At 36.8% G+C, this 13278-nt stretch overlaps 1 protein-coding gene across 8 annotated transcripts in view; it reads left to right on the top strand.

Moving 5' to 3' along the window:
- Window positions 1-13278, top strand: part of Cadps2 (calcium dependent secretion activator 2) — a 486122-nt gene that overhangs the window by 334423 nt on the left and 138421 nt on the right. For all 8 annotated transcript variants that reach the window (XM_055608125.1, XM_055608124.1, XM_055608126.1 and 5 more), the window contains exon 10: window positions 12767-12875. In XM_055608125.1, the coding sequence (XP_055464100.1) occupies window positions 12767-12875 (109 nt within the window). The remainder of the gene's footprint in view (window positions 1-12766; window positions 12876-13278) is intronic.

Below are 13278 nucleotides of genomic sequence, written 5' to 3'. Positions count from 1 at the left end.
AATAATAATAATAATAATAATAATAATAATAATAATAATAATAATAAATAGCATAGAAATTGTGTTGTCAGTCACGGCTTCGTAAAAGCATCGAAAGGATGCTTGAAGACAACTGCATCATCCAGGTAGTGTGGAGATAAGCTGTTGTCCATTCACTCTCCCATTTTACACAGATATGTCGTGTCTGTTGTATATTCATATAAATGTGCTTTTAAATCAAATCGTTCATGCTATTTGTCGGTGATTGGATTCCAAATATAGATTATTGGAATATGTGCTCATCTGACCTTTTAAAATCATGAGCATCCCTTGTTGCTTATAATCATTAAGTTCTAGTTACCTTAAAGCAAAGCTTTCAAAGTAGCCATGCCATTCCAGGATACAGTCAAACTATTTCATTCTCAGTGGAAATATATGAAAAGAGAGAGAATCACTCTTGGAATCCTAACAGAATAGTCTGTAAAATCTCATTGATTCCTACCACACATTAGGCAAGCTTAACTGGGCTAAATCAAAATGATGTGGAGAAATTCCAGTGGAGGAAAATTATCATTTGCTATTTTCTACAGATACAGTCATCCTTCAGTTGCTGGAAAAAAATTAGTTTATTGATGCCCTGTGGTAGCATGGAATCTTTATGAAAGGTGTTAAAATTCAGTCAGGAGTAGCTGTATCTGTGTGGCAGATCACCAATCTGTTTTATTCTTGTCTAAAGTGTAAACATTTCTTGTGTGGCTTATCATAATAATAAAAGGTATCTGTGTATCTTAGAGTAAAAGGTATCCATGTATAGACTGCACACACACACACACACACACACACACACACACACACACACACCCCGGCTTGCAGTTCTCAGCAGTCTGTCCTCCCAAACCATGCCTATTAAATATCTTCTGCAGCTTTTCAGTTGTGCCTCTACACTGGCACAAAATGTAAATATGTTTATGAAGAAGTTCTAATATATATTCTTCTTGCTTTTTAATTATATTCCCATTATAGCTGTCTCATCTTCATCTAACTGGACAGGCTTACCATTATGATTTATCATTCCCACATCTTTTGGAAGCATTCCACTGAGTTTTCATGGAGACAAAGCTGCTTTTTAGTTGTGTTTAATGAATTTATATAGAAGCTCGTATAATTCCATGAGCTCAGTAGATGATTTGGGGGATAAACAATCTTTGAACAAACTAAGCTAGCTCTGAAGAGTTTCACTGATGGAAACGTGTGAAAAGATATGAAACTATGTTTTAAAGAAATGTGCAGATAGCATTTGTTAGTCTGAGAACCTGGTAAATGGCAGGAGTCTAAAAGTTTCCAATGTATTTATTTGTTCAATATGAAAATTAAGCTTCTAGAAACTGGCTTTGAAAAGTTAAATGTTGACCTAATGCTTTGTATCCTGGGAAGGCTTAAGATCATCATTTGCTACCTAGCTTATTTTCTAGTCACATGAATCAAAAATTTTAATGCAAACTATGTACTTCAATTATAATTTATTAGAATTTAAAAACAAAAGGAATTTTCAAATTCGTAAAGTTTTTTTGAGGGACATTAAATGTGGAAATGAGTTTTCTAGATAACTGAAAATCAAGTTTTATTTTAAAAGGAAAAAAATCTAAATTGAATCAAAGTAGTTGCTAAATCAATATGCTCCTTAATTTAAATTTAAGAAAAATTCTACCAAACTTGAATTAATTTGAATTTATTATACTTGTTACATATTGTAGATAAATGATAGATAGGTAGGTAGGTAGACAGACAGACAGACAGACAGATACAGATAAATAGATAGAAAAACACACAGAGAGGGAGAATTCTGTACCTAACTGTGTTGAAATATATATGCCCGTACTCTGACAACTTTTTGAAGTTTCAAACACAATTGAATCTTTCTTCCAATTCCAAATGTAATGGGAAGGCAAATTGAATGCACTCACTTCAAAATCAAGATGGATATGTATGGAGATTCGATGAGAGTGACCCATTGGGAGGAACTGGGTAGTTTTTATTAGTGTTTTTAAAGACATCTTTCATTCTGTCTGCACACAGCTTGTAGGTCCATACCTGCAGGCTGCATTATTGAAAGGTGAAGGAGTCGTTTCTCATAGGGAGGACAGTGGACCCTGCTGTGTCTGCTGCTGCCGTTGGCACAATGGTGCTCTGGTGATAATGTGAATCTCATCACCACTGTGAGTGTGGATTATGTGAGTGATATAGCTAGAAACCCGGCCATCAGCCCAAGAATTTGTACTCATAAAAATTGATTGAGAGTTAGGTTTGGCCAGCTGCAAAGTCATTGTTCCAAGTGAACACTCGAGGAGCCACTGAGGTGAAAAGACTTTTCAAAGACTCATATAAACATGAAAATCAGAGGCAAAAATGTCGATTTAAATTAGAGTCAAGAAATCAGAAAGCAAAGTATCTGTTAATGTGTGGTATTTGCCTAGCTTCCTATGTAGGTTGCATTCCCATTTATATTCTAACCCTGATGTATTTACAGTAATAAATCTATTTTAATAACTGTCTAAGAGACTGCATTTTAAAATTGAAGGTAAATTTTTTCAAGATAAATTAAAAGAACAATTATTATGAATGTATTTGAAATCTTGCCAAAATTAAAATTTCTTATACATTTTTATGTTTCCCCAATATTGTAGTATTTATTATATTTAGTATTTATTACTATTTATTAGGTGATTGATTTAAACTACTTCTGATATTATATCATTTTCATATTATAATAAGAATTTATATCTTTGAAACAGTTTTTCTTTAGGTAATCATCTTCAGGATATATGTCATCTTTAATTTGAAACTTTTTTTTTTTTACTTAAGTAAGTGGAATTATTCCTCTTACAGTTTTCTAACATTTACTCAAATAGCTGTATATACCAAGTATTGTATATTTCTGTGACAACTACAAATTCTCCCGAGACACTTACGTGTTAGCCTGTCCTTTATGCATTGAATCTGATTGTTATTAAGTGATTTCGTGGCAAGCATTTGCCTAAAGCAATTTTAATGTATGATTTTATTGGCTCTTTGGAATAAGCCTGCCAGAGTAGGTTCTAGTGCCCCCACCATGCAAATAAGATAAAGAGTATACAGGGGTGTTTATATGTATAAAGTTCTCAAGATTAGCCTAGTATAAGATGGAGGCGAACAACTCCTATTCTGTTAGCCAAAGCCTGTGTTTCTTGTTCCGTATGGCTATGATTAAATTAATGTTCACAACCACTGTTCTTCTAAAGATAAACGGAATCTTAACAATCACCGGGGGTCGTTGGTGGCATAAGGTACCAAGCAGCGTTGCCACATTATAGAGGCTCCCCCGGATTGGTGACCCGATGAGCTCCGGGCTCAGGGAAGCGACTGACTGTGTGACATCCCTGGAAACTGAAGCAGACACCTCTGCTGCGTTGGCGCTGTCTCAAGCGTTCCCTGCCTGCTGCTGATGTGTCAGAATCATGACTTGAAGTCGCTGCAAGCAACAGCAGGCTATCAAGACATGACGTTGATTATAGATCAGCCGAGTTGGCACAGGATGTGACCAGGACGTGCTGCAAACCCATGAGGAGCACTGTTTCTCAAGGAGATGCTGTTGGGGTGCTGTCCGGATGAACCTGAAGAAGCAGCTCTCTTTGCCTGGTGGTTTTTGAAGGGCCTACCGCAGCTAACTCCTCACAGGCATCTGGGATACTAATGCATAGAGAACATGAAGGTGGTTACAGTGTGAGGGGTTTTCCGTCTAAGAGAGCATCTGTCTGCTTAGGCAACAGAATTGTTTGAGGTGATAAAGGCATGGCTGTCACATCAACAAAGATCAGAATGGTGGTTCTGTTGCTGTTTAAGTTAGGCATGCTCAGTATAGCAACGCATTAAAATAAAAGACCTCATCAATATTCCTACAAAGCACCTACTCCATTTTCCTGCACAAGAATAATCAAGTAACTCTTGCTGGTAGGATGCCCTAAACTCACGTAGACAAGTATGCATCCATTCCTAATGGAATCAAGAGTTCCTCCATTCTCTTTCTAAAATGGAATAATAGCCATATCCACAAGTGAAATAATAACCATGTTATCTCAAGTGAAAGATTAGACTCATAGCATATCTGCACCCTTATTTGTCTTGCTTAGAAATGTTTTTGTCTACAGTGATGAAGTAAAAATATATAATTCTCAGATATTAGTTTTTGTATATATATAAAAATGAAGATGAAATTTCTATATCTGAGGTACCAGATATTTATAATGCCAAATAAGACTAGATATGTTTAAAGAACTTGTGAATTCGAAGTGTTCTCATAGGTGTTGGCTGTTGTTTTTCATTGTCATTTTGTCTTTACAGTCAAACATTTTTTAGGTTGCCCTTATTTTATCTTAATCTTTCAGAACATATATCTTCATTAATGAAGATAATGAAAAAAAATCAATTGTTGTGGAGTTTATTTGGATCAAAGTGTCAGGGTAAAATAATATTTCCCTTTTGGTTTATTTTAAAGCTAACTCTCATGTTTGGTAATTAGAACTGTTTATAGAATATTTGTAAAATCAGTTATGGTGGCCATAAAAGTTTTTATGATTTACCCTAAAATGTTAGCAGTGCATTTAACCTTAAAATCGCTATAGCATATGCTAATATGAATATTTACCTGTATTTCAAAAGCTAAAATTTACAAGAGAGACTAACAAGACAAAGTAAGAAAGGACTGATATAATAAGGAAGAAACATACCGGATGTGCTAGCTACTAACCTAGTGTGGACATTCTCCTTTACCTATGCCTTCCCTTCATAAAGAGAGAAAATCCACTGCTCATTGTTATTTTCAAGCTCTGATCCAGGCAGTGTCTCATGTTTCTTGTTTATGCTTCTCATAGCTATGCACATGGGCAGAGGACATGGGGATAAGAATCACCTTTCGTTCTGCAGTCTTAGTTAATTTTTTATAGACCATTCAATAGGCTTTTAAACTATTTTATGAAACTATACCGTGAAATGCTTTGTATTTACATGTCACCAAGTCTAAGTATTCAAATACATCTACCTCTTCATATAGTCTTCAAAATAAGAGTTCATTCTGCTCTGTAGTAGAGACTCAGTAAATACTTGTTAAATAAATAAGTACTTCCCCTCTGTTTGAGATATTTCTCAAACATTTACATGAAACACATTAGTTTCTTATATTAGAGCATACATAAACCAAAACAGAGGGACTGTCTTTGATCCCTCTCTTTTCCATGTCAGTCATAAAGTATTGCTTCTTCTATTATCAAAACTGTTATTCCATTTGTAGCTATTTATATCTTACCTGTTCTGCTACCAAACTAACTGACCACCATTGTCTGCACAGCTACTGTCAGAGCCCACAAGCATCCTTTCTTCTGCTTCCTCTGCCACCATTCTCCTTAGAACCTATTCTTCATAGAACATACATAACCTTTCTGACCCATAACTCACATTAAGACACCCTTCTGCATAAATTTTTCTAGTGACTCCCACTGCAGTTAGAATTAGAAATAAACATGACCTAGAGAAAATCCCATGTATTTCTGGACCTTGGCTTCCTCTCACCAATTAGCATCTGTCATTTTAAAATCTGCATCACTGCTACAGAGCCAAAGATTTGGCATCTTGAAAGGCTCCAGACGCCTTTCAAGTCGTGCCTAAAAATAGGAGTTTCATTGGATCTCTGTGCTTATGCAACTTTGGAGAAAGTCCCTTGCTTTCCTTCAGATGGTTTGAGGACTCTCCCACCTCTCTGTAGAAGTCTGCACCTGGTCTTTTCCCAAGGGCTCCTTCATTCTACCTACAGACTTGTTGCTTGTTGTTCACTTCAAATGTTGACTATTCAAAGGTGTCTTCTTTCTCACTCCATTTAAAAGCCCTTCCAAATCTCTGTCACAACATTCTGTTTCAAATCTTTTCTTCAGAACAGTTGTCTCCATTTAAAATATCTTTGTGGATACATTCAAGTTTTTAATCTGTTTACCCTTTCTAGAGTACCTACTTAGCACTGTATCAGACATAGGTAGAAATTGACAAAATGTTTGTTAAGTAGGTGGATATATGCAAATCACACTACTTTTTTTTTTTTTGGTAACAAGATTGCCCTTCCTTTCTTTAGGGAATTTGGACTTGGTCGTTACATCTTTCTATGCTATTTGGCCAAAGCACTTAATCATAAATATATATTCCCCTCAAATCTGTCAGTACCTTGAAGACACGTTCATTTTCCTTGATTAAATTAAGCTCCGAGGTTTTTGTGTTTTTTTTTTTTTTTTTTTAAATGACTCCAGCAGAACCTTTGCCCTCTGCCAAGAACATTTCCCACTAAGGATTTTAAAAGCCTTAATCTTTACTAAAATTAGATGGTGGCAGTTGCTAAGCTGCCAGCTGTTAATGTGATCCCGACAGTAGTAACGCACATACAGACCTGAATGCTGTGGTCTCTAGATCTCATAGTTAGCACCTACATGTGTGCATATGGACAGGTGGCAAGCAGGGTGGCAATTAAGAACAAAAATGGGAGGTTTCCTGTCCCAGATACGGATACCGTGGGGGCCCACAGCGACATAAGCTAAAATGCCCTATTGAAAGTAATGATGCTGAAGCCAGACTTAATGCTGTCCTCGGATTAAAGTCTGTCTATCTCCCTGAATTCCCAATAAATCTGTCCTGTTTTGAGTTATTACAAGTGGTCTGAGTAAAGAATATTAAATGTTTATGATTGCTGCACTTCTCTAGTAGGGATTTTTCAGATTTAATATAGTAAATTATATAAGCTTTGTTCACTAATACACCGGGAAGCTTATAAGAACAATACTCCATCAGAGTAGATCAGGCCTCCATGTAGCTGTGTAAATAATCTCCTGGCTCGTTGCTGCGAGACAGAGCAAGTAGATGCGGTCAGACTGCTTGCGGCTGAGAATGGAGGGAGCAGGGCAAACCCTGGCTCTTGCAGATGACCTTTCAGCAGAGTCACCCTTGTTCTGGGTCCTTGTTAGCAAACAGTAGCTCCCAGTGGTTACTACCCGAATATGCATTGGGGCTTCCTTGTGTGTGCCTTATGAATGTCATGTTGCATGGCCTTGTAAAAGAAACAGGTCAGGTTGGAGCTCTTGGAGTTCTAGAGTAAGCTAATGGATTATGAAATGTGCATCCTTTTATAGAATCGAGTCAGTAACTTGTGACTCGGAAGTCTAGTATCGATAGTACATAACTTCTAGAGCCAATATTTTTCTGAAGCCTAATTGCAGGCCCCCAGTTGTCTCGTGGGTCAGGTTTCCTCGCCGTCAGTAAGAACTCTGCTCACCGTTGGTGTTCTGTTACTATCCCATCTGTACTCTTTGTTACACCTACAGGCGGTGACTAGAAGGGATTCTGGGTCTGTTGGGCAGTTTTGAGATGTTTAGGTGAAATATAAAATGAAGAAAGACTTTTGATATTTCACCATTTCATGGCCATATTTTAGAAACTGACTCGGTCCTCTAAACTGAAAATGCTGGGGTTTTCTGTTTAGTTCCTTTAAAGATTCTTTCATCGGTACTTGAGACTTTGTATGTCTTACTGCTAAAGAGTGATTAATATTTGAATCCCGCTGGAAATAGAATGTTTAACGTAAACATTAAACAGGACCTGGGTCTATTTTTCAACACAAAAATAAACATTATCATGAGTGTTTTTCATTGCATACCTCTGGTCTAGTTCTGGATTGACATAAATTTTCACACTTCTTGTTGGTGACATATATTTTTTTATATATTAACTATATAAATATATTATATATATAATATATACATACATACATATAAGTCTGGATATTTTAATAGATACAAATAATATTTGTAAAATCCTTTAAAAAGACCATGTTTTGGTTTGGTAAAGACAAAAATATCTTAAAATCTATAGTACAATTATCCAGGATAATTTCATTAGAAACAGAGCTTTGTAATACTAAGAACTACATTTAGATGCATAGCCACTTTTTCTTGTGTCTATTTATTATTCATAGTGAAGGGCTTTCAGTGAACTACATCAACACCAAAACCATGTACTCCTACTTTACCTGTGAAGATATGGTAAGAATGAGCCCATGAGATGGAGAAAACACAAAGAGAGGCAGAGATGCAAATGAGTGAGTAGGCAGAAGACAGAGAGATGAAAGTCCTGGTGTTCACACCCTCCAGTCCTCTACCCTTTACTATTGGGCTTGTTTTCTGCAGAAGAATTCTCCACCCAAAGTTATCTCACTGTCTTTTTGTTTTGTTTTGTTTTGTTTTGTTTTGTGACTGTGTGTATGTGTGTGTGTGTGGGGGGGGATAGCGGTGAAGGTCTTTGGTTTTATTTCGTTTGAGATAGGATCTCATTCTTTAGTCCAGACTGTCCTTGACTTCACCCTCCCAAGTGTTGGATTTACATATACACTTGAGAAGAAGTTAATGATAAGGAGATAAGACCTTGACTTACTTATCATTTAATTTACATTTCTCTCCAAAACCCTTGGTAGTGCTTGATAGTTAGTGCTGTCTCGCACAATGCCTTCGCCAGACATTCAAGAGAGAATTGGCCTCTAATTGCGGAATAGAGTTGTTTTAAGTTTCAGAATGCAATGGAAGGAACACCAGCCTAGCATGAGGAGGCACATCCCAGTCTCAATATGAGCATTGTCACCTGGACAACCTTGGAAAAGCAGGTGCCATTCTTTCCTCCGTTAACTAGAGTTGAGACCAAAATCACAAAGGGTCCAGACATCTTACTTCTTGGAACAACTGTTACAGGGGATTCTGAGTTTGTTTTTGTTTTGTCATGTTTGGCTGTGACAAAGTCTTGTGATTTTGTTCGGGTTGGCCTGAAACTAACAGTTCTTCTACTCCACCCTCAGAAGAGTTGGGATTACAGGCATACAGCTTGTTTTAGGGAGTAATCATATAATTTATTTCCAATAAAACTTGGCTCTCAGTTTAACTCTTCCTTATTGAGTGACCTCTAAATCTCTGACTAGCCTAGTGTCTGAATTGCAAATGTACTCTCTTTAAATCTCTACTACATAATCAAAATTTTTAAAATTTAAAGATTTCTTAAATAACCTTTTATTAATTTAGTAAATTTTTGCCAATTAATTCCTCAGTAGAATGTTGACAGCACTGTCATAAAATAAGCCTACAATGCTAATAGCCCCAGCCATACTACAATACAAATATATCTGACTCAGTAAGATACATTTTAGTGTAGTCCATTACAAATCCAGAAATGCTATCTTTTCTGAACCATTTCTAGTTCAAACTGCTTTCCAGTATTTTAGCTTCTTCTTTTTTTCTACTTGGTTAAGTATATAGAAATGGTGTATTTCTCACAGGATACAGATGTTTTTAAGAAGTTAAAAAACTTTTTTCAGGGCTGAAGAAATAGCTTGGCAGTTAAAAACACTTACTGTTCTTCTAGAAGAACCAGGTTCTGTGTCCAACACCCACCTCTGGTGGCTCACAGCCACCTATAGCTCCAGTGGATCCAGTGCCCTCTTCCGGCCTCTTCAGTCACTGCATGTATGTAGTATACACGCAGACAGACACGCATGTACAGATATCAAATAAATGATACAAACACACATTTGCTTTGCCGTGTGAGGGATCACCCCTTAACTAGCTATTTTCCAAATTTGGGTTTCATTCTTTCTGTAAGTTTGTATCTGGAGCCTTCATAGTGCTAGTGTATTGACCGCTTGCTTATGAAAACTGCTAACAGCTTAGCTGTCCATGTGTCCAGAAAGTTGCCTAACCAAGACCTAAAATACGACAACACAAATTGACCTGCCAGTATGGAAAGAGAAAGTCTCAAAAGGTTCTTCTCCTAGATGATATGCCGTAGCTACTAATGGTTACTGAGATGTCACTTTTGGGGAGTGTGTGCCCAACACATTGAAGTCCCTGGGTTCACTCTGGTTCTAGAAGCTGAGTGTTTTCCTGTTCAACACCTGGAAATGCCAAGTCGTATATATTACACATCTTCTTAAGTGCTGAGCTGATTTACAAGAAAAAGCGTAGCACCAAGGACCAAAAACAAACAAAATGCTTAAGCTCCTATATGAAACGGGACTGTGGCTGCAGCAGCAGCTGGAGTGTGAGATTAGCCGATATGCTTGGTATTTATTGTCCAGTCAGAGGAAGTCTTAGCTGAGATATGTCCCCAGATGGAATTTAAAATTTAGATCTCAAAGAAATAAGAAAGAAAGAAAGAAAGAAAGAAAGAAAGAAAGAAAGAAAGAAAGAAAGAAAGAAAGAAAGAAAGAAAGAAAGAAACCAATGAAATGATGGACCAAGAAAATAATCTGCCCCAGCTTTATAAACTTGAGTGTGTAATTAGTATCTAAAGTGTGCAAAATTAGCCTTTAAATTTTCTATGAGCTTGTATTCAATACTTTTGTTTTATTAGATATAAGTGAAATGTCAAAGTTAAACCTAGGGGCCATGAAGAGATGACTCAGCGTTTAGAAGCTCACGCTGCACTGCAGAGAGCACAAGCTCAGTTCCCAGCACCCGTCAGGCGCCTCGCGGACACCTACAACGACAGTGCCACCAAAGGCTCCAGATGCCTTCTTTTTGCCTGCACAAGCACCCGCACTCGTGTGTACATCGCACACATGCACGCGTGAACACACGCACGCACATACAACTAAAATTAAAATAAGTGGAAACTGCATAGAATACCTCTGCCCTGGTGATCACTTCGGGGCATCTGGTATTTAAGAACACGAAGATGTTAGTTCTTTACCTAAGCTTCCTAGATTATCCATAGAGAAAGCTATACCGATTCTAGCATTATGAAACTAAACTGATTATTTTCATCCTTAAGGAATTCAGCCATAAAGCTATCATATACATAAACTGTAGAACAGTTGTATTTAAGCTATTTTTTATTTTTAAACAGGCTCAGAAATTTAATTAAAAAAAAAAATCCCACAGCATAAGAACAGAACATTGTACTGTGTGAACCAAATAAGAGATTTAAATCAGCCATTCCAGAAGTAGAACTTAAACAGCTTAAAAGTACACACCCTAAAATGAGAACTTTGTGTAACAGGAGGAGGTTAAAACGAAAATTGGAGAAATCTCTGATGAAAACTAAAATAAAATACAATAAAAATCACAGTGTAACTATTTATGGAATGTTAGTTGGATGCTAAAGAAATCAACTACAACCCAAAATGGACAGATGGAGAAAAATGAAATATATAATTTGTTATATATGTAAAAATAAGTTTCAGGATAGTTTTTATGAAACTGAAAGGAAGAAAAATAGAACAAAAACAGGACAAACAAAGCAGTGCTTTAAATAATACCGATTGGTAAGATGCTAAAATTAATGTTGCCCCAAATTATCCAAGAGCAAACACACAGTATCCTAACTAAGATATGTGTGTCACTTAGCACTTACACAGTGAAGCTACAGTGATGGAGAGGAAGACAAACGTTTCATTACAGTGTATATGTATGTATGTGTGCGGGTACCACTGAGTGTGTATGATTCTATTCTGAGGGCTGGATTCGATTCTCTTCTACCATGTGGGTCCCAGGGATTAAACTTCAGTCATGTTAGGCTTAGCAGCAAGTACCTTTACCTGCTCACCATCCCAATAGCCACAGAGCAAGAGGAAAACTGAGTACAAAGTAATCCCAACTGAACTTCAGCATGCACACATATCCCTCTAACAATGGAATAATGCCTACAAAATGCTTACAGAACTGTCATAGTACATACTATACAAAATACAACTAGACTGTCACTCATGAGTATACCCAAGACATTTTGATATGAAAATTTGACTCAAAAGCTTCTGTTAAAAGAAGAAACTAAATTCAGATTTATTGCGTGAAATTCAAGAAGCAGTGAACAGCAAGAAAATCAAACAGAAATATATTCATGTTGATACAAATTATTATTTAATGTATAAGATTATGTATTTTAACAGTGAAGTATCCTGCCACTAAATGCTCACATCCTAATAGCAGCAACATGAGGTGGAAATAAAAATGAGGATGAAGTCTGGAGATGATAGTGGATGCGAATAAAGAAATCAGCTTGCTGTAGTCAAGACCAGCTGAAATTAAAACAAAGATGAAATAGGGCTGGAGAGATGGCTCAGAGGTTAAGAGCACTTCCAGGGGTCCTGAGTTCAATTCCCGGCAACCACGTGGTGGCTCACAACCGTCTACACTGGGACCCGATGTCCTCTTCTGGCATGCAGGTGTGCACGCAGGCAGAACACTGTATACATGATGAATACATTTTTCCAAAAGCCAAAGTAATATTCGAGAGTTCTTGTACTACTGTGGGTGTGATGTGTAGCTCCTACTTAACTGGTGAAACCTGAAGATCTCTTTGTTGTTCACGTTTAGTTAGGGACCAAAAGTAAAGTTATATACAGATACGTGAATATACAAAAAGATTGACCGTGAAGTACTGTTATAGTTGGTTGGTTCGTTGTTTTTTTTTTTTTGTTTCCATCATAAATATACATGGCAGGGAGTCACAGACCTGGAAAACACTGGATCACTGTCTTCATATGAGGTCTAACTGCCAGCTGACCTATGAAATGCAATTCAGCCTCAGAGCTGGGTTTTAAGAAATGCTAAAACACGCAAACTACATGTGTTTTGCTAGAAGGAAAGTCTTGGTGGAGAAATATTAAAATTTAAATTTGATTAATATATTTTGTAACTGAAGGCTTTCCTTCTCTCTCTCTTTGATTTACCCTTTGCAGGTTAGCCAGTATACATTTGCTATGTGCAGTTACAGAGAAAAGAAGTCTGAACCACAGGAATTAATGCAACTTGAAGGCTACACTGTGGATTACACAGATCCTCACCCAGGTAATTCTAAGTGGACCACTTGTCTGGTCACGTGGGGATGTGTGCAGCTCTGGAACTTCTTGTTCTCCACTTAGAACTCTCCTTGGTGAATAGAGGACTTATGTGAAACTCATGTGACTCCTGGACAAGACTTTTTCCACTTACATCACCTGCTTCTCTGTCATAATTCATACAATGATGTAATACTTACATTTTAACAATAGGAAAATTAACTGAAATATAGCAATGCATACAGAAACTTTACTGGGAAGCAAAATTACAAAACAATTATATAATGAATGACAAATAAAAGATAGATACATACATACATTCATGCATACATACACATATAGATGCATAAATATGTAGATAGATACATAGAGAGATGGATGGATAGGTGGATGGATGGATGGATGGATGGATG

The sequence above is a fragment of the Psammomys obesus genome, unplaced genomic scaffold (genome assembly GCF_907164565.1).
Source record: "Psammomys obesus unplaced genomic scaffold, mPsaObe1.curated_primary_1811, whole genome shotgun sequence".
Classification (NCBI taxonomy): Eukaryota; Metazoa; Chordata; class Mammalia; order Rodentia; family Muridae; genus Psammomys; species Psammomys obesus.
This window is presented reverse-complemented; position numbering and strand designations above follow the sequence as displayed.